Below are 24,431 nucleotides of genomic sequence, written 5' to 3' on the forward strand. Positions count from 1 at the left end.
GGTAGTCCCCTGTGCAGGCACCAGTCATTTCTGACTCTGGGGTGATGTCGCATCATGACGTTTTCACAGCAGACTTTTTATGGGGTGGTTTGCCATTCCCTTCCCCAGTCATCTACACTTCCCCACCCAACAAGCTGGGTACTCATTTTACTGACCTCGGAAAGATGGAAGGCTGAGTCAACCTTGGGCCTTCTACCTGAACCCAGCTTCTGCCGGGATCAAATGCCAGTCATGAGCAGAGAGCTTGGACTGCAGCTTTACCACTCTGTGCCACGGAGCTGCTTTGTGTAAAGTCAGTTCAATCTAAATCTGTTGAAACTGTTAGTATTAAATTGGAATGACTGCATAGGATTGCTTGGTAAATCATGCTATAAATCTGTAATATTGATGTTCTGAAGATGAACTACAACTAATGGGTCTGGTTCTTGTACATTTTCTCCTTGGTTTTAATGAACTAAAAGTGGAGTGGTGCTTTATTAAGATGTAGTCGTGTCTTCAAGAAATTACCTATCAAGTGAGAGCAGGCATCCATTTTTAAAGCATCTATCATTTATCTGTAGAAAGAGCCCAGCAGGAACTCATTTGCATATTAGGCAATGCCCCCTGACCCCAAGCCAGCGGAACTGCGTCCCTGCTCAAAAAAAAGCCGTGTGTGGGTGTAGAAATATTTGCATGCGTCTGAGTTATCAAATCCTCATATCGCATCTTTTGCATTGCACATTATGTGTAAAGTAAAATATGGGAGATGGGCAGGATTTGGTAATTTAGGTGCATACGCATGAATTATCTCTCTTCAATATACTATGCAGCAACGGCAGAAAAAAATTAAGAGATCAAGTAGGACCAGGATTAGGAGGACGTTGCGTCCTAAATTTCAGGTACTGATAGAGGATCCTGGGAGTTGTAGTCGTTAAAGCGAGAGGAAAGGCGCTCGTTGCAAGGCGGAGACTACAATCCCAGGAGCCCGTGTGGGTAAATGTGGGGAAAATAATAACTTCCTGAAAAACGCAGGACTAGAAGGCGCTGCGGTGAAGGGAAAGTGGAAAACCATAGTCGGTGTTTGTAAAGCAGGCGCCCCGCGCGTGGGCTGTGGGTGAGTATGGAAAAATGGATGTTCCTGCTTTGTGGCCCATTATTCTTCGTTCTATGGTTTCGGCGGCTTTGATTGTAATCATGGCTTGCTTAAGACTTCTCCGATCGGAGTAGGTTTCTCTAGAGGTAAATTGCATTGGAAGCTTAGGGATTTTATTAACCAGTGCGGTGATGGATACTTCGTCAGGGTAGGGTTGCCAATCCCTAGGTGGCGGCAGGGGATCCCCCGGTTTGGAGCCCCCCCCCCTGCTTCAGGGTCGTCAGAAAGCGGGGGGAGGGAGGGGAGGGAAATGTCTGCTGGGAACTCTGTTATTCCCTATGGGGATTTATTCCCATAGAAAATGACAGAGAATTGATCCGATCTGGGGCTCTGGTGCGAAGGGGGCTGTTTTTTAAGGTAGAGGCACCAAATTTTCAGCACAGCATCTAGTGCCTCTCCCCAAAATACCCCCGAGCTTCAAAACGATTGGACCAGGGGGTGCAATTCTATGAGCCCCAAAAGAAGGTGCCCCTATCCTTCATTATTTCCTATGGAAGGAAGGCATTGAAAAGGTGTGCTGTCCCTTTAAATGTGATGGCCAGAACTCCCTTTGGAGTTCAATTATGCTTGTCACAGCCTTGATCTTGGCTCCACCCCTAATGTCTCCTGGCTCCACCCCCAAAGTCTCCAGATATTTCTTAAATTGGACTTGGCAACCCTACGTCAGGGTCAGCAACTAGATATCGAAGATATTTGGAACATTCTAATGTCCTGGCATTAAAAACCTGTTGGGGGCTGTTTCTTCCCTTCTCTTTAGTGCCTTTTATGTTTCAATGGTATGGTGGAGGTTCTGCGGTGATTCATAATCTCACCCACACAGTACAGACCTTGTTCCTTGATTGCTCCGGCTACTTACTCGTCGTTAGTAACGCCAGCAAACTGGCTGTGAGCTTCTTTCCAACTCACCTTTAAGATGTGTTAAGAAGTACCTGATCTAATTTTTACCGTTGTTGCCTGGGCCTTTTTGAGTGCTGCTATATTTGAAAAGGAGGGTCCGAGGAGACTAGGTAATGAATAAAGAAGGTGCTTATTCTGCATAAGCATTCTGTGTGGGTTTTTTTTTCTTTCCAAGTTTCAGCCTATTTACTTTTTTAAAAATTGCCTTGGTTTGGTGAAAGGTGATTTCCAGTGGAAACACATGTTAATAAAATCATCCTTATTTCTCACTAATATATAGCAGTGACCTGTAAAAACAACTGTTTTGGGGAACCGCTCAAAAGGCTGCTAAAGGAGGAGTTCTCTTTGCTTTTACAGTCAGTCTGTCCTAAACTTGTGATTCCACCATAGGAAAGACCCAAGACTGTGTTTACATTGCCCATGTTCCCTGCACAGAGAATGGAACCAAAAGAGTATATGGGTTCATCAAGTAAGAGTTGTATTGCCCTATTTGTTCGATTTACAGTTAGCTGAACTGGAATTGAGGGGAAAGTGAGGTTCTACCTCACAAGTCCTTGAGAGTTTCATACCATGCGAGTGGGCCTTGTCCAGTGACCAGCACTACACACCTAGGCCACAGTTTTCCCAGGTAGAGGCTGTCAGCAGCGGAGAGAGGGAAATCTTAAGACTAAGGAGCAGTTAAAGGTAGATTTGTTGTTGGATGGGAAGGAGATAGGGCTACCAACTCCAAGTTAGGAAATTCCTAGACATTTGGGGGGCTGGAGACTGGGAAGGATGTGGTTTGAGGAGAGGAGGGACCTCAGAGGGATATAATGCTATAGAGTCCACCCTCCAAAGCAGTAATTTTCTCCACGGGAACTAGCATTATCAACCTCCAGGTGGGGGTTGGAGATCTCCTGCTTTTACAGATGCTATTCAGATGACAGAAACCAGTTGCCCTGGAGAATATGGCTGCATTGGACGGTAGATTCTATGGCATTATACCCTGTTGAGGTTGCTTTTCTCCCAAGACTTCACCTCCAAATCTCCATGAATTTTCCAACCTGGGCTCCAACTGTAAGGGGAAACTGATCTCTATACTGGGGAGAACTGCTGTGATGCCAGGAGAGCCCCAAGCTTCACCTGAAGGTTGGTAACCGTAGAAGAAGAAAAGGCAGCAGGGAAAAGGGGAGAGGCTATGGGGGTTTTCAGGAATGGGAAATAGGGGAGAGGAGATACCTCCCACAAGTCCTTGTAGGTCCCCGCTTGTTAATCTCTATGTTAAACTTTATAAAACAGTGGCTAGTTATATTTGAAAGATATGACTTTTCTAGATATTTTCCATATGTTTCATGACTTGATTATATATGCATGCTTAACAATGGTGAAATTCAGCAGGGAAAGGGATTGCAGCTTTGTCTCAGTTGTAGAGTGCATGTTTTATATACACATGGTCTCAGGCAAAATCTTTAGCATCTCCAGATAAAGGGTGGCAGGCCTTGCCTGCAACAGAAACAGATGGTAGAATTCTGAGCTGACTGAATGAGCTGTACCACTGCAGATGGGCTGGTCATATTATTAGTGCTTCCCCATGTAACCTCTCCAAATAAAAATATCACAGCAGAGAGAGATGCTCTAGTCTAGGTCCTAGGTGCTAGTTTTCCACTTTAAATGAAACATTAAAGTACAGGATTTTTTTAAAAAACAGTAATCTCTCATTTATATTCTGAGGTGTTTAATCTGAATCTGTTTAACATCTCAATGCTGTTGTATTCTTTTGCATGTGTAACATGTCTCAGGTAACTGGTGCCAGGAAAGACCCTTTGGAAAGCCACTGTTAGATGGTATAAAGTAGCTTCATATGTCCCTGTATTAATCACAATACATATGAAGAGCTAGGCATTGGTATGAAAAATTGTGAAATGGATTTCTTTTTTGAAACTCTGCAGTTTGGTGTAGAGCCAGTTTGGTGTAGTGGTTAAGTGTGTGGACTTTTATCTGGGAGAACCAGGTTTGATTCCCCACTCCTCCACTTGCACCTGCTGGAATGGCCTTGGGTCAGCCATAGCTCTGGCAGAGGTTGTCCTTGAAAGGTCAGCTGCTGTGAGAGTCCTCTCAGCCCCATCCACCTCACAGGGTGTCTGTTGTGGGGGAGGAAGATAAAGGAGATTGTGAGCCGCTCTGAGACTCTTGAGTGGAGGGCGGAATATAAATCCAATGTCTTCTTCAGTCACTGAAAAAGCCTACCTGTTGGAGACTGTGACAACAAAAGTAAGTTTTGGCTACTTCATTAAAATGTTGAATGTTAACAGCGTAGAATAAAATGTTTAGAATTAAATATGAATGAATGACTCAAAACATGGCACAACTCCAAATGTTATTATTTTTTTCTCCTTAGATCTATTAGAATTTTTCTCTTACAAGTAGTAGTTGTTCGTGACTTGATTACCCTGTTTGGTAAGTTTGCATTCTCATTTTTTGGGGGAAAAGTAGGTTATTGCACAAAGTAACAAACAGTAGAAAATGCATCTAATGTGACTGTCAAAAGTTGGAAATGTATTATGAACTTTAGATGAAAAGCAGATGCTCTAGTGCTTACAGATACATTGTAAAGTTTAATGCAATCTTTACTTTAGGAAATATGAAAAACATTTGTCAGGAGAGTGAGCTTTTGATGGTCTAAAATAATAATTTACCTGAGTTGAAGTATCTGACTGGAATATAAGTATGCCATACTGGAGGAGCTGTTTTGCTGTTGTGGTGAAGTTTTAGATTGTTTTTTTAGATCTATAAATTGGTTTGAGTCTTGCTTTGCAGATGAAAAATAATATATATATTTTAAAAATACATTCAATATTGCTTTAACATGTACAGTAAAACCCATTTCCACATCACCATGCAAGTTCCGGTTGTTGACATCCAAAACTCTTAAGTTTATAAGAACAACAACAACAAAATAATCTCTTTGCTAATAAGATTGGTGTGGGAAGTGGCAGATAGACTCTCACAGTGTAATAGTTTAAGAAGGTTTTTATTATTGTAACCTTTTTGCTACAAGTAGTGACATTCTGGCCTAAAAAACATGTTCCAAGCCTCTGTCCATCACATTCTCATGGCTAAATGTCTACTAAATTATAAGAACTTAAACTCACTGTTCCTAATTCAGTTGGAGTAAAACTATTTAAAACTATTTTGGACATAATGGAGAGGATTTTTTTTACCACTGGCATTCTTGGAAATGTTTAGGAATTTCTAGCATCACTTATGCCCTGACCTGTATAGCTCATGCTAGCCTGATATAATATTTCAGCAGCTAAACAGGATAGCTTCTGGCTAATATTTGGATGGGACACCTCTAAGGAATATCAGGGTCATGACACAAAGGTAGGCAATGGCAAACTACCTTTGAAGGTCTCTTGCCTTGAAAACCTTGTGAGGTTGCCATAAATCAGCTGTGACTTCAAGGCAATTTCCTCCACCAGCATCACTTACAAACGAGTCCTAACTTCAGTGACTAAAGTCTTAGTAAGAGATTACAATAAGGTATGCCAGATTATATTGCTATACCAAGAAATGCTGGCTATTTTATATTTAAGAAATGATATGGACCTGCAAAAAAACTATTTTTTAAAGTGACCATTGGGTCAGAATCCAGTGCACTGTTACTTTAGAGGATCTGAGCCATACATGGCAACCAGTTATTTAAAGGCTGCTTTCATGTATTCTTCTGGGTTAATTTGTAGAACTGTATTATAAATGATTTCCTCTTATTGAGAAACAGGAGTTGGTCTAAATATTATTCACTTGGTAACATTTTCTTCCCCAGGAAGCATTTTCATTGGCTAGACATGGGTTGCCGTGACGTCCATGCTGCAACGGTCCTGGCTTTCCTTTCTGGAACAGCTGCCTTATCAGGACTTATTGCTGCTGCCCTGCTTCCAAACTGGAGACAAATGCGACTGTGCACCTTTAACAAAAACGAAAAGAATGTGACAGTTTACACTGGACTCTGGATTAAGTGTGTTCGTTTTGATGGAAGCAAAGACTGTGTGATTTATGACACCGAATGGTATACAGCCATAGATCAGTTGGATTTGCGTATCCTCCAGTTCACTCTTCCCATAAGCATGCTAACTACGGTGTTGGCTCTGTTTCTCTGTTTGATTGGCATGTGTAACACGGCCTTCATCTCATCTGTGCCAAACATCAAGCAAGCCAGATGTCTCATAAACAGCGCAGGTTGCCATCTTGTGGCTGGCCTCTTCTTTCTCCTTGCATGTGTCATTTGTTTGGCTCCATCTATCTGGGTCATTTTCCATAATCAAGAAATGAACAAAAAATATGAGCCTGTTTTCTCCTTTGACATTTCTGTCTTCATTGCTATTGCCAGTGCGGGAGGCTTGCTTTTCACAGCCATTCTCTTATTCCTGTGGTATTGTGCATGCAAAACACTGCCTTCCCCTTTCTGGCAGCCCCTGTATTCACATGCGCCCAGTGTACACAGTTATGCTTCCCAACCATATTCTGCACGATCACGCCATTCTGCCATTGAAATTGACATCCCTGTGGTTACACATACCTCTTAAAAAAAAAAAAGATGTTGGAACAGGCGAATACCCTTTGGCTGTTTCATAACAAAGCACTATGGATCAGGTAATTCCACTCTCACTGTGTGGGAGACTTCTAAAAATAATGTATAAGTGGCATGTGAACAAGATTGGCATTATAATTGGTAGTTTTTACAGCTGCTTTCTTTGGGTTTACTACAGGGAGGAATGGAGTAAGCCAAAATATTAGCAGTCCTGCTTGTGAGTTACTTGCAAGTCTTGTAAGTCTCATCAAAGGTGATGGTATTTAAGTTCATAGGTACCGTAACTTAAAAATAGAGATTTTTTTACTATTATGTATTTTTAGCCAGTTTCTTCCTTGAATTGTACTACTGAAAAAAACATCTGCTGATGTTTGTAAATCAGACTTGTGGATTTTTAAGCATTTCTGGTTTGTCCAACTTTCATGCTAAGCAGAACTTAAAGAATGGGACTTAGTTGCCTTCCGTTGCAGTTTACTGACCCTCCTTTTTCGCAGTTTTGCTTGTGGGATTTAGGGACTCTCACAGATATCATGGGATATGAAGGATGGGACAGCAGTGGGGAGAGAAAAATCTGCAAAACTTATCCTCTGTCTCTGCAGCCAGCAGAAGTGCTGTTACACTATAGAACCTTTGGACTTAAACCAGGGATTTTAGTAATAGTGATAGCTATTTTATGTTTGAGAATGATAAACTTTGTGCCTGTGTTACCTCTACTATTTATGCAGGGAACAGTAATAAAATCATTTTAGTCTCTTTTGTAATACTGGAACAGAAACTCTATGTTAAGCTCTTGCATTTTCCCATTCCTTCAGTCTTTATAGCAGTACTACTTCACTCTTATTCCAACTCTTGCTTTCCTTTGTGCAAATATAAAAAATATTTGTGAATGTTATGGAGTTGTGCTATCAAAATAGAGCCTTCTCTTGGTAGAAAAATTGGAGATTCAGAAAGAGGCATACCTTATAATTTAGTTTTGGTTTCATAGCAATAATGTAGTCTGAATTTCCTAAGAAAGTTTACATTCTTTATAAAACATTTCTGTAAAACTGTATTTTTCTTCAGATTTTCTTCAGACTTAGTAAGAGACCAAAATCCATTTACAGTTCTAAGAATTTATACAGTAAAACTGATAAAAATCCAGATGGCCTCGGTTATATAAAGTTGCTGTATCATTTCTAGACTGCTTCTAAAACTAATCTAAATTGAGTGAATAAGGATTATTTTTAAGGGATGTTAGTGAATAAGGATTATTCATCGTTACTGAATAAGGATTATTTTAAGGGATATTAAAAATGGATGTTAGCCTTTTCCAAATCAATTCTAACCTTATAGTAACCTTTTAGAGTATCTTTTGTATAAATATTATTGAAGAGACTATTATCAAATGCAGTGTTTTATTTGGAAATTTGTTTCACTAGTGGACTTCACATATTAAAGTTTGCATACAAAGTAGATTTTATAAATCTGTAACCTCACTCTCCTTAGTTAAAAATTGCCAAATTGATGGGTTTTGATGCCCTTTATATAAGGAAAAACATTCTTGTATGAGAATGTGAAAGGATTCCTTTAGTAATCACCTATGTGGAACAAGAGGTGTGATTTTTTTTGTCAAAGAGAATGGCTTTCACAAAAGATTCTGCACATGCTGTGGAACTTCCAGGTGTCTCCATCAAACAAGACTTGACTATCTGAATTTTGTTGGGCTGATCTATTCTTAAGTAGTGAAGAAACTGCCCTGATCTGGATGGCTGAGGCTTGCATGATCTAATTGGATCTCGGAAGCTAAACAGGTTGGTCCTGGTTGGTACTTGGTTGGGAGACCACCGAGGAAGTCCAAGGATGCTACTCAGAGGAAGATAATGGCCAACCACCTCTGAACATCTCTTTGCCTTGAAAACCCTATGGGGATGCCTTAAGTTGGTTGTGACCTGATGGCACTTTATATGCACACCCAATGAAGCAAGTGTTTTCAAAGGACCCATTTTGAGGGGAGAATTTTCTGTTACATATATAAACATCTTTCTTAACTGGCTTGCCCTTAAAGTTGTTCTTCTGTTTCAGAGGAGCAAGAGTAAGAAACAAAAACTATGGAAAGTGAAACTATGAAAAGATTTTCTAAACTGAACTTCTTTGAAAAATCTTTGAAAAATCTTTGCCCCTGAGGAATTTTGTTGTGGTTCAATGCTTCTTTGGTGTTTTGGGCACTTTTGTATTTGCACTATGTCAGACTTATAATGCATGTGCATTCAGCTTGTTTTAAATGATCACTTGAAAATTTGAGGCAGGCCTTGCTGACAAAAAAATTAACACTGATGATACTGCTAGAATGTGGACTAATTGCTTGGCCCATTCCTACCTCAGTTCTTGGGATATTTATTTATTTACAGAATTTATATCCCATGAAGGAGCTGGCTGGATTGTGGCTGGTATATTAAAACACAAATACTGAAAAATGCTTTTAAAGGATGGGTATACTTGCGGCCCCAGAACCAAGGCGCCAAAGGAGAGGGGTTCCTCCTTCACCCCACTGCTAACTAATAGCAAATTACAGCCTTGGTAGCTACCAACCATTACAGACTAGTTTGGAGTAACACACAGTTTCTTTGAAAAATTTGGAATAAAAAATTGACCACAGCTTTATTGGTTACAGCTGGAGTCACAGCATGGAGTACTGGATCTTGTTCAACTGACCCACCTGTCAGTCAGTGGTCTGGTGGAAACCTTGGGATTGGCACAGCATGGGGGATGACAGGTCTCTGGATCTCACAAGGGTGATCACCCCAAGGTTGTCTCCCCTTCCACCTCAGTGTGAGAGGAATCCCTGGCCATGCCCCTGGTCTGGGCTTAAAACTCGACCGTCATGCCAAAATCCCTGAAGGGGAGCCCCAAACTGAGGAAAATGGGCACAGAGGCCAGCTTTCCTGAGAAAGGATCTGACCCCATGCTACTACCACCACAAGATGCATTTTTGAAATAATTATGTTTGGGGCTATTCAGGTTTCTTACTGATTCTGTAAAATGCAGGCCAAATATATTTGTTGCTGATTGTTTTCTAATTAAAAGTATATCTATCTCTTTTAAAGTTGTGCTCCTGCTTGTAGATGCAGAAGATGCTGGATTTGAATTTGGGTTTGATTTGAAACTCTTGAATTTTTTCTTGTTTAGCTTATACAAATGTTTTCTAGCACAGTTGTACATGTGAATATCATCATTTCTGTCAAAGCTTTCCTTTGCCTGTGTTTGCATGGGGGAAAATACTAGTTAAGCTTTGTAGAATTCTAGTTTTTTGCTTTTAGTAATGCAAACTTTGCTTTTAGTTATGATAAATATTTTTATGTAATAGGAAGTATGTATTTTAATAAAAAGAAGTCTTGTATACCTGTGGTTTATTTTTAGAAGTTTTTAAAAATATTAATAATTTAAAACTGGGCAGTTCCAGAATAGTTCAGTGCTACCTTTTATTGCATTTACTGAAATGTACTTGAAGCAAGCTTGAACAGATAGCATATTTAAGGATAAAAATAGGAATAGGTTAGGTTTGGATACAACAGCAAGTTGTGATTTGTTGCTTTGTGAGTGATCCTGGGGATCCTTGGACCCACATGCTCTATCCTCCTTATGTTCATGGAAAGATCATTGCTTATTTCCAGGTTTAGAATAAACCTGGAGTTTGCCATGACATCTGGACTGAAAAGCTTACTTTTTTATTTATTTATTTATTTATTTATTTATTCTATGACTTATATCCTGCCCTTCCCATAAAATGGCTCAGGGCGGCTCACAACAAACGATAAAACAATAAACAGAATGCAAAGTTATTACATTTTAAAAAGTCGAAGCGTTTAAAACCTAAAAACCTTAAAATCTTAACGTTAAAACTATACAGTATATTCCACTGAAGTCTGATAAGCTACATTTATCTAGTCAGGCGTAGGCTAACCAGAAGAGGCTTGTCTTACAGGCCCTGCGGAACTGAGTAAGATCCCGCAGGGCCCTCACCTCTTCCGGCAGCTGGTTCCACCATGTGGGGGCCATTGTAGAAAAGGCCCTGTCTCTGGTTGTCTTGAGACGGACTTCTTTGGGCCCGGGGATGGTGAGAAGGTTTTGCATCCCAGACCTCAGTACTCTCTGGGGAACGTGTGGGGAGAGACGGTCCTTCAGGTTGGCAGGTCCCAGGCCATATAGGGCTTTAAAGGTAATGACCAGCACCTTGTACCGGACTCGGTATATTATTGGAAGCCAGTGCAGAGCCCGAAGACCCGGCCGAATGTGCCCCCACCTTGGGAGGCCCAATAACAGCCGGGCCGCTGCATTCTGCACCAGCTGCAATTTCCGGGTCCGGCACAGGGGCAGCCCCATGTAGAGGGCATTGCAGTAATCCAACCTCGAGGTGACCGTAGCATGGATCACTGTTGCTAGGTCGTCGCGGTCCAGGAAGGGGGCCAACTGCCTTGCCCGTCTAAGATGAAAAAACGCGGACTTGGCAGTGGTTGCTATCTGAGCCTCCATCTTTAGGGACGGCTCCAGTAGCACCCCCAGGCTTTTGACCCTGTCCGCCGCCGTCAGCGGCGCACCATCAAAAACTGGCAGGGGGATTTCCCCCCCGGTCCACGATGGCCCAAACAAAGGACCTCTGTCTTCGCAGGATTCAGTCTCAGTCCACTCAGTCTGAGCCACTCAGCCACGGCCTGTAATGCCCGATCTAGGTTTTCTGGGGCACAGACCGGTTGACCGTCCATAAGTAGATAGAGCTGGGTGTCATCAGCATACTGGTGACACCCCAGCCCATACCTTCGGGCAATCTGGGCAAGAGGTCGCATATAGATGTTAAATAACATCGGGGAGAGAACCGCTCCCTGGGGCACTCCACAATTAAGTGTGTGCCTCCGGGATAGCTCCCCCCCAATTGTGACCCTTTGTCCCCGACCTTCGAGGAAAGAGGAAAGCCACTGCAGGGCCAGCCCCTGAATCCCCGCGCCGGCGAGGCGGCAAGTCAGTAACCGATGGTCGACCATATCGAACGCCGCCGATAGGTCCAACAGCATCAGCACTGCCGAGCCACCCCGATCCAGATGCCGTTGAAGGTCATCTACCAGGGCAACCAACACCGTCTCTGTCCCGTGACCTGGGCGAAAGCCGGACTGGAGTGGGTCAAGGACGGAAGCGTCCTCCAGGAAAGTCTGTAGCTGCCTCGCCACTGCCCTCTCAATAAGTTTGCCCAGGAAGGGCAAATTTGAGACTGGCCTATAGTGTGCCAATTGGGCCGGATCTAAAGATGGTTTTTTAAAGAGGGGACGGACCACAGCCTCTTTAAGCGGCGTTGGAAAGAGCCCTTCCGTTAGGGATCTGTTTATGATATCCCGTATAGGATATCTGAGATCCCCTTGGCAAGATTTAATAAGCCAGGAAGGGCATGGGTCCAATTTACAAGTTGTTGGGCGGGCAGCCAAGAGGATCCTGTCAACTTCCTCCAGGCTGAGGGGGCCGAAACCGTCCAGAATATAATCCGAAGACATGCTCGGGGCCTCAGTTGCGTTAACTGTCTCTAAGTTTTTGTACTTTTCCTATGAGTCCACAAACTGGAAAAATAGTGTCTTCTTAATCATTGGTATGAAACTGAGGAGGCCTGAAGGTTATTCTCATAACATTTAAACCAATACACAAGTGAAATCTGAAGGAGTTTGCTTCCAATTTGCTTCCCTGAGAACACACCCTGGACTGGCTCTTCAGCTTCCACAGCATTTAAAATGTGGCTTGCTTTTTTATCCCTTTGTGTACCTATTTGTATTTAAAAAAAAAAAAGCACAGAAACCTAGCCTCATCCCCCTGCTTTTCTACCTTCAAACAGCACTGAGCTCTCTCTCCTATGTAAGCCATAGGAGAGACAGTGGCTCAGTGGTAGAGCATCTGCTTGGTAAGCAGAAGGTCCCAGGTTCAATCCCTGCCATCTCCAAAAAAGGGTCCAGGCAAATAGGTGTGAAAAACCTCAGCTTGAGACCCTGGAGAGCCGCTGCCAGTCTGAGTAGACAATACTGACTTTGATGGACCTAGGGTCTGATTCAGTATAAGGCAGCTTCATATGTCCATATGCCAGTAATCCTGTGAAAGAAAGGCAAAAAAAAAAATTCCTCAAAGCCTATCCTATACAATTTCATTGTGAAAGGTTAAAAATAAACAATGCTAATAGGATTACAGTCATACCCTACTGAAGTAGTGGTCCCTGAACAATGCGGATAATTGGAGGGTAGTGAAGGGGATCTGGGTGGGGAATTAATTTTTTAGAGACAATTAATTGGGGGTGGGGGCTGGATGCTTTCCCCCAGAAGATGATAGGGAACATTATTTTGGAGAGCTGGGTGGCTTACAGCTCATGTTGCAATTGTTTTATTCATGACATTTCACTTTAGTCCACTATTATGAAGAGGGGTTTAGACCTCATTTTTCTCTACCTTAAAGAGTCTCCAAGCAGCTTACTGGTCCTTCCTGTTTTCTCTCTACAACAGGCACCTTGTGAGGCTGAGCGGGTTCTGAGGTTCCCCCAGCAGGCTTCAGGTGAAAGAGTGGGGAACCAAACCCAGGTCTCCACGCTGGAGTCTGTAGCGCTTAACCACTACACCACCGCTCGATTCCATCAAATGTCTATGGAGTATTTGAAAGCAAGGAGTGAAGGAAGCAGCATCCCAATATTTTTATCCAGTATCCTGAAGGATACTGCCACAGACCAGGATGGTTCCATTTAGCTATCGTCGTTAATATCTGGATTTGAGGCAAGGTTGTTGGAATTGCTTTAGCGGGAAGCTTGGATGTCAACTTTTAGCATCCGCACTTTCGTGCAGGGACCACCACGTCATTTAAAAACAGTCAAAAAGAAAGAAATAGCGTGATGTGAGTATGCCTAACAAAACGAAACAACTACACGTCAAGCACGAGTTAAACTCTTAATTGTCCCACCAGCTGCCGCCGTTTCCTTCGGCCGGATTCTGAATGACGGCGGGCAAAAATTTGATTATTTCGGTTTCCGATGGAAAAAGGGCAGCAAAGGGGGCGGGGCCTCTTACAGAAACGTCCCTCCGTTCCAGCTTTTAAAGGAAAGGGGCGGGGCCAGAAGGAAGAGGCCATGCCGTTGGTCGCTCTGAGGTGACTGACGAGTCGTTCTCTTCCGAGTGCGCATGTGCGCGTCGACCTGCGGTTCCCGGAGTCCAGTGAAGGGGGAAGCGAAGCTCGAAAGTTGACCGGGCGGCGCAGGTCAGCCGCGGGGGAAGATGGAGGCGAAGGAGGCTGCGAAGTGGCGGCCTTGGGTTCTGTGCCTACCAGCTTTTCTCTTACTGTGCAGCTGCTCGGCAACGGCGGAGGACCACACCGCGCTGCCAGCTTCCACCGCTGCCTCCCGTACGGTCGGGCAAGGTAAAGGGAGGGGCGTGGGTCTTGCTGGGAGAGGATCCGACTAGGAGTGGTGAGAGTCGGCCCGGGAGGACGATGACTTTCGGGCAGTCGTTCTCTCATTCAGCCTAGCCTACCTCGTGGGACTTGTGAGCACAACACGGCCGAAGGAAGAAGCGTGCTTGCAGGCAGCCTTGAGCTGCTGCTATTCGCATCTTTTTGGCGCAGGTGATGGTGTGTCCCTCGCGGGCCTCGCTTAGCACTTTTTGGCACAGCAGAGGGAAGCATCACCTTCATGAGTTAGCCCTAACGAGGCATCCTTCTGTCCGCCTATCCTCCCTTTGAACGATAGCAATCTTTTTGCCCAGTCTGGAAACCCAGAAGCCTAATTGGATGGAATTGAGCGGTTCCTGCTGTGTTTTGCCTTTTCCACTGGCTCCTGCAAAACTCCTCTACCTGTTCCTCCTATTTGTCCTTTGACTAGTAACAGAGTGCGTGTCAAAATTGTTTGTCTTATTACTGTTAGGCCTATTTTCTAACATGCAGGGTTGTTTTAGGCATCTCCAACATATATACTGATTTTAATTTAGGAAAACAACCCCCTTGTATGAGAAACTGTGGCCTGATGTCAGGTGTTGTATGTTCTGATTTGCTACAGGAAACAAGTACAGCTCAAACAACAGTTTCCTCAATTGATTAAAGTTTATAGTCTAAATCTTGTATAAATGGGTGTCTCTTGTTTTCTGGTAGCATATGGCCAAAGGGATTTTAACTGAAAAATCTCTTAGTTACTGTTTCATTGACAATTGACCAAAGATGTTTAGCAAATTTTTAGCAGCAGATGCCAAAGGTACAGTGTTCATGTTGTTCTAATAATTTATCATGTTTGCATACTGCTGAAGATATATATGAATTTTTTCTTGATGGTATTGCATACTATAATCCTTGTTAGCTGGCAATAGCTAAATATAGATCTCTGTGAGGCTATTGGGTTCCCTTTTCAGGTGAACGTAAGACAGAGAACCCATGAGATATAGCGGTTAGTTATCATCATCATCAGGTTCTGGGCTCAAATTCCCCACCTGTCGTAAAACTTGCTGGGAGATGATGGGCCAATCACCGTTTCAGACTAGTCTGCCTCGCATGCAAGAATAAAATGGGAAACAGAGATATATCTATGTACCACTCTTGAGATCCTTGAAGGAAGGGCAAGATAAAAATGTGGTAAATGGACAGAGCCCTGTTGCATCAGACCAAAGGTCTATTTAGTCCAGCACCCCAACAGGATGAGGGGTGGTTTTAGGAGATCTTGCTGCCACCTCTGAGCAGGGATTGGCAAGGGGAGGGACAGAATAGATAGCTATGAGTAAGCTTGTTTCATGTTTGTATTGTTTAGATGATCTGAGGGATTGCATACAGTTTTGTCAGGGGGGAAAACCCTAGAAGATAAATGAAGCTTTGGATATTTATTAAAACTTAGCTCCCCATCCCACACTTTTTGTGATTTCAGTACAGTTTACTATACAACCAATAATTTTTCACATGAAGTTTTATTCTCTTCTAGCATGTGATGCTTTCTCTGGGAAGACTTGTGACCAGTGTATTCAAAATGCTTCAGTAAGTTCTGGCATTTCTTATAATTAGTGTGGGGAAGAACTGTCTCGCAATTTCATGACTGGTGCCAATATCTGGGCTAGGTTTGGGGGCAGAAGAAAACTTGTGCTTAGATAGCATTTGCTACCAGAGCAAAAAGTAAAACTCCAGTACTGAAAAAGGAAGGTCATGGTGAATGAGATTTCTTTTGAGAGAGGCTGCTCCAGTAAAATGCTATGATCAGTGGGGTTTTTTTTAATGGTTCCATGGAAAACCTTTTTTCTTATGTATGTTAAGCCTTTCCTGTCCTTTTCTTTGACAGGCGCTACCCGATCTCAGATTCTTTTACTGAACAAACTTGAAAACATGACTTAGATGGGATTAAGTAGAACCTCCTGAGCAGAAAATTATAGCTGATTGCTTTGTACAGAATTTATATTTTTTAGAAATCTGTCTGAAATACTGCTGTTTAAATTATCATCTGGCTTGAAGGGAAGAGTAGGCATATATGACAACCCCCTTACCTTTCTTACCCTATGAAGCAAGATTTTCCCTCTGTTTTTCTTTGCCTTTTTAACTGAACAGCCCTACGGGTCTATTTTCTTCTTTCTGGAAGAACTCTGGCTGTCCCACCCTGCCTCAGTATGATATTTTACTGCTGGCTCATCCCGGAAACCTGAGGGAAGGTTGAGATCGCCCTTTAACTTAAGCAACTGAATATGGCACTTGAGACATTATTAAATTCAAAATTAACAAAATATTTTTTTCAGCCTAGAGGGGAAAGGTGAGTTGAAATCAGGGATTGAAATGTCTGAGATAACTAGATATAGGTAACTCTGAGGTAAAACCAGTACATGCTCAGACTTTAGTTCTTATGTTTCAGGCTAATCAGAGTTTCTTGCAATTCACAGTTACTTAAATCTTTGTGTTGAGAGGCTTTTGTTCCCCAGACACTCCAGCACACTTTCTTTGAGTATTCACTGGCTCATTTCTTTTCTCTTGAAACACTAGTGATCATCTTAAGTTTTTAACTGACTCTTAAGGCCTCTAAAGGCAGCTTCTTAACCAGACCAAGGATCTGTCCACTCTTCAGCTAACTCCCTGTTTGACTAGGTACAGGAGTTCTTCTCTCACTAGAAGATCTATCTCCTCTCTTTGACCTGAATGGGAGTTTTTGCCTGTTTCCCAAACTTTCCTGCTAGCAGTCCCCCAGTTTGTGTAAAACTGCTCTCAACTCAATCAAGGAAGAAATCTGACTGACTCTCCCCCCAGCATGCAGTTCTCAGGACTTTCTCTGCTCAGCTCATGCTCTCATGATAACCAGTCAGATTGCTTGGAGCAGCCTGTCACTCAAGCTCTCTATCTCTGGGAGGAATTCACCCGTCACCATCCTTCTGCTGTGTGTACAACACTTCAGCAATTTGTATAGTCATAGTGTATTTTATACCAATTTCACAATAGTGAATTCAAGTCAAATATAAAATAATGTCAGATTCAGACAGGTAGCCATGATAGTCTGAAGCAGCAAGAACAAACTTAAAGGTCCAGTGGTATCTTTAAGACCTATAAAGCTGTTGCCACAACACACCTCACTCTACAGTAGCCCGAATGTATTTGTGTTGCCAAGTAGGTGAGTTTTCCTTGATTCAGACTCACCCCTGGCTACTCTTTAAGTGTCAGTGTTTCTGCTGGTATAGTGGTGCATGAAATGTTGTTCTTGATTAAGATAGCATGAAGCTACAATTGGTGCTATTGTCATTCTTGGGTCTTGTATCATTTGATTATCTCTCACTTTGCATAAGCATTCAGCTCTGTCAAATGCCGTGATATTTTGGCAGAGAATGGTACCACAGATAGGAAGCAAGGATAGTTAGATAAAAAGACTATTATGTGGTAACAGTAGGTTAAGTTAATTGCACAGTGAGTTTTTTTTCCAGAAGCTTACTACAGAATTCCTGAAAGTCATGAGAAAGTATAGAGAAGATATGTTTGTATTTTGTTGCTTGAAATGCTACACAATCCTACTCTAGTTCATACAGTGAACCATTTTTATAGTCGGTGATTATAGCTTCCTAAGTTGATTGTGTATGAAGCTGTTAATCCTGGCCATGTATAACATGATTTTTATTTCTCAACCAAACACCATTATATTGTTTGATAACAGCTTTGGAATATGTGGATCTCTTTTCTTAATTTTGATTGTACCCTTTTTGAGTTACAGAATAATAAAAACCTAGTCTCAAAGATGGCATTCCTCTATGCTGAATAAGAGTGGTCTTATTGTGTCAGACCAGCATGCAGCTCAGTTCCCTGTTTTGAATAGTAACCATTTAGAGCAGGGGTGTCAAACATGTAGCCCAGGGGCCAAATCAGGTCCCCAGAGGGCTCCTATCAGCCCCTCCCCCCCCCAAGCAACTGGCTGTCATCTGCTTCCTTCTTCCTCTCTCTTCCTTCCTTCTGCATCACAGCTTGCTTTGCAAGGTTTGCTCAACTGAAAAGAAGCTAAGGAGCAAAACCTCTATTTTCTCTATTGGCTGAGGCTCCTCCCTTGGGGAGGAAGGGGGGAGGGAGAGCTTGCTTTGGTAGGTTCGCTCAATAGCACAGCAGAGCTACTGAGCCAAGCCTCTCTTCCTTCTATTGGCTGAGGCTCCTCCCCGTCCTGGTCCCCTGGGGTAGGAAGAAAAGAGCCAGAGCTTCCTTTGCCCAGTTCCCTGGATTTCATGGGAGAAATACAAAGAAAGCACCTTAAAGACCTATGAGTGCTAATATTTTAATTGTATTTCTGCTATGTAATCTTAAATAGGTACACGCATGGCTCAGACCAACATGGCCCAGCCCTACAAAGTCTCATTTACGGTATGTCTGATCCAGCCCTCATAACAAATGAGTTCGACACCCCTGATTTAGAGTAAGGGATTCTGAACACCTTTTTCTGCATTCCCCTTCAGAGTCTTAGGTTTGGCCTGAATGGCATGACAGAGTCATGATGCATCTCCATCCATATGTAAAAAGCAAATTACAATTGAGTGCAGGGAGGGAGCTTAAATCCTTCAACCTCATGCTCAGTTTTGTCAAGTCAGAACTGGGTTCCCAAAATAGTAGGATTTTAAAAGAGAAAAAACCCCAAACCCCTGTGTTATAAACACCTGTTTTCTATTTCTTTAAAATGCTAATAACTATAGGGAAGTTCAGTTTCAGTGAGTGACTGAATGGGCCACCCCTCCCCTTGCAATCGTCATCTGAAGTGAGGATTGTGATGATCAGAAAAGGAATAAAACTGGGGGATTCTTCTGGCACATTTACACCCAAAAGCTACTAAAAAGGGTTGGTGAGCAGTTCAAATGATGTGGGTTGAGGGTAATTTTTAGGTTATAATGGGTCATCAAAGCAGCAGTAAGACGAGATGTTGGAATAAGTCAAACTGCGGGCAGCGCCTAGACTTGCTTTGGTGACGGAATGATGGATGATGCAGTGAAACTGCTGCAGCGTTATCAGCAGGGTCACTGAAGAAAGACCAGTCAGACTTTATCAAGCCAATTTGAATGCATACAAAGATATAAAGTACTGTGAAGTGTTTCACAACGGTAACTCTATCAAGTGTTAAGCAGTATGACCGTACAAACCTTTTACATGTTCCATGCAAAGTCAATGAATTATTTTAAAAAACCACTATTGTAATTTCAGAGACAAAAAAAATACTTTGATCAGGCATTTCCTAGTCATTAAAACAATTCAATGGAAGTTTGAGTAATTTAAGAAAAAAATATGTTTGTTCAAGATGCAGGTAATGATACCCATGAGATTGTATGGTAATAGAAAGCTTATTGTCTTGGCTGATATAGTTTGACATATGATGGATTCTGATTTGTTGGTAGTCTTGATTTATACAGAGCTCTATCAAAGTTGACTGGCACTGACCATAGCTAGAATAAGGCAATAGGAGCCCAGCATGCAACGCTCAAAGAAGCGGTCTTAGGAGAAAAGGAAGAGAAAGGCTTTATGTTTTTGACAGCTGGATATTCATAACTGGTTTCTTAGCTCAAAATTGAAGAGGCAATATATTCTCTTGATGCTTAGGGTACATAAAGTTAGAGTCCTGCTGCACAGGATATTCCAAGTCTAAAGTTAATTATGGTGTTAACTTCTTGAAATTGAGTAAGGATATTTTTCACTTTTCTTTAGTGTCTTTGGTGCAATGAAAACTCCATTTGTATGGATTACCCTGTGAGGAGTATCATTCCATCATCTACACTGTGTCCATTGTCAGAAGCTCGTTGGGGAGTATGTTGGAGTAAGTACTGATTGCAACTCTGGTATGTGTGGTTAATTTCTAATTCATCCTATAGGAGCCACCATGATGGCCCCAATGAGGGCAGAGAGGCAGTAGGGTATACATTTATAAACAGGTAAAGAAAACTTGGGTTCTCATTTAATGCATGAATTGTTTAGCTCACCTTCCTTAATCTATGAAGTTAGTTTTGTGAACTAGTCATAAACTTTACAGTAATCTCACATCACAAGATGAAGCACTGGTTAATACTGTGATACTGTTTTTCCTGAGGAGTTTCCCCCCTAAATTAATTGCTGCTGTGCTGTGATTCCCAGTAGAGTGAAATCAATTTTCTTTTGAGTTTTAAGCCTGAGAATAAAGCCACACTTTCTATATATATAATGTCTACTGTTGATAAATGAAATTTGAGTTTTGGATCTGCTAATATGTTATTATATATCTTTTGGAGAAACAGAAACAAGTTACCATATTCCATGCTTCTCTCTATTGTTCTTTCAGGGCCAAACCAAACAAGACTCTGGGAGTTGTGTGAATGGAGCTCCCTAGAGTATGCATGTTTTTGCTTTCAGTGAGTTCTTACGCATCTTATTTGGATCGGGAACATGGCGTGAAAGGCAGTTTGACAGTTCCCTACCCTCTAATGCTTTTTTTTCCAACTTGGAACAGTCTTGCAGAGCTAGTGTTGCCCCAATGTGGTAGCATACAAGCACAAGCCGTTGTTTTTCGATTCTGATTTGTCATCATTTTTTTAAAAAACCATGCATACAGGGTTGATAGTCTATGGTTTGTTCATATTCTTCCATACATAGTTTGTGGATTGTCTAAATACATTCACGGGCTGCAATCTTATATGAACTTTCCTGGGAGTAAATCAGGAAGGCTTATAATATAAAACATACCTTTGTAAATCTGTTTTGTACTGAAAGCCTAACATTTTTTTTAAAAGATCAGTACTGGTGATTAACTTGCACAGGTATGGAGTGCTTAAAACCATGGATTTACTTCCTCAAAGAAATTGATCTGTGTGTGAATGTTTCTTATGTTTGTTGCCTTACGTCAAAAATATGTTGTCAAGACTGAAATGTGCTCTGTTGGCCAATATGATTCGAGGAGATCTTTGATCATGCTTGCTTAACTGATTTTGGCCTGCACTCAGAATGTATTGGACCTTTCAGATTACCTGTGCCAACTGGGAAACCCCTTCATGTATAGCTTTGAAATAATCTCATGTGACAAACTAAAGGACTGTCTGTCCCTGATTTAAGCTTAGGGGCAGAAAATTAGCAGGAAGAATCCAAAATTCCTATATAGCCTTGTGAGGTAATTCAGCAATCTCCTTGTAATTTCCCTTTGAGGACAAAGTCCATGGGTGGGTGGATACTGGAAATCTGACTAATTGTTCCCTTGATTTCAAAAGGTCAATTCATCCTAAAGATCTTGAAACTGATGCCATAAGTGCTCATTTAAACATATTCAGAAATGATGCCAATCACACAAACCTTAATGGATCAGCAATTGCCAATGCATATTGGTTAATTCTACCCACTACCATGTCTATGACTGGGATTTCCACAGAATTTCTACCCGTGGAATCCATGCAGTTACAGCACAAAATGTCCCCTGAAGCAGCAATCCATTCATAGAAATGCAGTGATGAATCAAAGCTTATACTTATTAGGGTTTGTAGAATCTTTCGGGCTCAAGTGCCGTGTTCTACTGGAGAAAGTTTTCCTTCCAGACGTTTCGTTCTCAGCTGCGGAGAACATCCTCAGTGGCGTTGCAGCCGGAGCAGGCGCTCTGACCTTCTTGGCTGCTGTGCATTGCACATTTCATTAAGCTGATTACAGTATGCCTTGTACCTTTGCGTTCCTTACATTACCACTCCCACCTTCTGCCTGAGATAAGAGGACATGAAGATTCCATTCCTGCTTGTGCCTGACAAAGGGAGGTTTGACTTTTGAAAGTTTATACCCTGAAACTTTTGTTGGTCTCTAAGGTGCTACTGGGCTTGTATCTAACTGTTCTACTGGAGACCAACATGGGTACCCTCTGAAATGCTCTTCAGCTTTGTTATATCTTTATTATCACTTTAATACCCAAGACATGCCACCTCTGCCTGCTCATTAGACAGGTGAATTGCCATCTTCACCCAGCCTTTACTACATCTCCAAGCTCCTGCAATGGTTAAGCTGCTTCCACCTAAAAAATGTATTTTATATATATCATACTTAGGCCTGTAACAGGCCTCAGGGTTATTCAGAATAATTAGACTGGACTTCTTTAGGATTCAGAGATCAGGCTTGGGGACTGGATTAACATACTTTAGCCCATATATCTAAGTAGGCAGGAAAAGGAGAGGCAAGAAAAAGTAAAAGAATAAAATAGAAAACAAAGAATTTGTAGTAAATAGAAGGAAATGTATTTATTCATATAAAACAGTGACAATAGCAGCAACAGTATATTTGGATATTGTGTTAAAATTAGACTGTATCTGCACATAATTGACTGTTGCATTGTCATTATGCTTTAGTGATCATTTTAACTGGATTTTCCTTTGTGCACTAAACAGTCTAATTGTGAATGATTGCTCTTGTGCAACAATAGTGCAATATTTAGCAATATGTGGGTGCATCCTTTATATCACTGAACCACTGAACTCAGTAATGATGTGTTATGGCAAATTAATTGTGATAAAACTTGGTTACATTTAAACCACAAGTCTTTGAAATTAAGTTGTGTACGTCTGCCATCTTCACAGGAATTAGTGCCTTACATTGTTTTACATCAGACCATAAAAAGAGTCCTGCTGGATGAGACCACTGGTTTATTTAGTCCAGCATCCTGTCTCACACAGTGGCCAACCAGTTCTCCCTCAGAGGTTGTTGGACATCTCTGTGGGTTATTCCTACTGTTCCTTCAGGGAGGCAGGAACACTTTTTTCACCTTCCTGTTGGCGCCTTCGGAATAACCCCGCCCTCAGTTTTGTTCCTGCCTCTACAGGGAGCAGCAGCACAAGGCTAGGCTCAGCCTTTTTTTCTCTGTTTCTTCTTCTCATTTTCCCTTCCATATCTTTTCTTCTCCATATCTAATTTATCCCTCCCTTCCTTCTGCCTTTTGCTGGCCAAAGACAACTGAGGGAACTTGTTTGGGTCGTTTAGAATGGCCTGTAGTAGGGACGGTTTCCTATCGGACGAGGAGGGAGAGTCGCGCGCCGCGCTTCTAGCAGCGCCGACTCACGTCGCAGGAGCCGACCTGCCTTCGCGGCTTGTTCGCGCCCTTCCCGACGTGGCCGCAGACGAGTCAGCTGCCAGCGCCAAGAAACGGCGCGTAATGGAGGCCCCGGCTACGTTCCTCGGGGTGGCAGCAAACAGCGGCGGCCATTTTGGAAGTGTGGAGCGTAGCTCTCAGACCTTCCAACCCCCAAGCGCAGGCACTCCGGAGGCTCGGAACTACCTGCAACCGCAAATCGAAGGCTTCCAGGATGGGGGTAATGTACAAATGGGCTACCCTCTGAACCCAGAGGCTATGCTTTTTATTAGAAGAGCTATGCAGGAGGAAATGGGCTCCTTTTGCGCCCGTATGGGGCTTCTCCCTCAAGGACCAACCTTTCCTTCAGATCCTGCCCGCTCTTTCTCCTGGCCCACCAAGGCAGCGCGAAAGGCCCCAGTGCAGTCTTCCCAGTCCTTATCCTTTGAGCCTGAGTCTATAGCATCTGGCTCTGACCAGGAAGACAGGGAAGAGGGGGAATGTTTCTCTGAGGAGGAACAGGAGGAGGTTAAAATTCCTGAGCAGGCTAGTCGTTTCTTCCGTCAGGAAGATTACCAGTTTCTCCTAGCCAAAACGCTTTCAGCATTAGAAATTGAGGAGGGGCCTATTGATGAGGAAGCCAAGGTAGCTAAATCAAAGAAGTTTAAGTCAAGAACCAGCGGAAATTCTGAGTTCTTGCCCAGGGGGGAAACTTCTGAACAAGTCTTCCCTTTTCCAGAATACTTTGAAAAGCAGGTTAGAGCAGAATGGGAAAAGCCAGCTTCCCTTAAGCAGTTTCCTCACTTAGTAAAGACGTTATATGCACTGCCTGCCTATACCAATGAGTTGTTACAAGCTCCAACTGTGGACGGCCCAGTAGCAGCTCTACAATCCTTGGGACTGGTATCAGAGGATGGCCAGGGTTCTCTTAGAGATCCCCTGGACAAAAAAGCTGAGGCGACCTTGAAAAGATTGTACGAATCTGTGGCCATGATAGTCAAGGCGTCCTCTGCGGCCTCCCTGGTCTCCAGGGCGTCCATTGTTTGGGTACGTAAGTTACTCCAGATGTTACCAGAGGACAACAGACGTATGTTAGAGGACGCCTCACGCATCCTTAAGGCAGCGTCATTCACAGCTGACGCAACCTTAGATATACTGACATTTGCCTCCAAGACAATGGCTTCCACTACTGTGGCTAGACGCCTTCTGTGGCTTAGGGCTTGGCAAGCTGACTTTCTCTCTAAGTCTACAGTGGCAGCTTACCCTTTTCAGGGGGATCGTCTCTTCGGGGACGCTTCGGACAAGATCCTAGTAGAGACTAG

The 24,431-nt window shown here is 42.6% G+C and overlaps 2 protein-coding genes across 2 annotated transcripts in view; both read left to right on the forward strand.

Annotated features, from left to right (window-relative positions):
- Positions 1–929: 929 nt before the first annotated feature.
- Positions 930–8,057, forward strand: CLDN12 (claudin 12). The gene is made up of 3 exons (XM_060248473.1): positions 930–1,093; positions 4,407–4,465; positions 5,835–8,057. The coding sequence occupies exon 3, from the start codon at positions 5,857–5,859 to the stop codon at positions 6,592–6,594; it is 738 nt and encodes a 245-aa protein (XP_060104456.1). The 5' UTR covers positions 930–1,093; positions 4,407–4,465; positions 5,835–5,856; the 3' UTR covers positions 6,595–8,057.
- A 5,626-nt stretch (positions 8,058–13,683) lies between these two features.
- The window catches only part of LOC132578453 (pituitary tumor-transforming gene 1 protein-interacting protein-like), a 44,392-nt gene continuing 33,644 nt past the window's right edge, over positions 13,684–24,431 (forward strand). Inside the window, exons 1-3 of the mRNA XM_060248479.1 lie at positions 13,684–14,003; positions 15,544–15,596; positions 19,755–19,863. Coding sequence (XP_060104462.1) covers positions 13,862–14,003; positions 15,544–15,596; positions 19,755–19,863 — 304 coding nt within the window. The 5' untranslated portion in view covers positions 13,684–13,861. The remainder of the gene's footprint in view (positions 14,004–15,543; positions 15,597–19,754; positions 19,864–24,431) is intronic.

This window comes from Heteronotia binoei, chromosome 10 (assembly GCF_032191835.1).
Source record: "Heteronotia binoei isolate CCM8104 ecotype False Entrance Well chromosome 10, APGP_CSIRO_Hbin_v1, whole genome shotgun sequence".
NCBI lineage: Eukaryota > Metazoa > Chordata > Lepidosauria > Squamata > Gekkonidae > Heteronotia > Heteronotia binoei.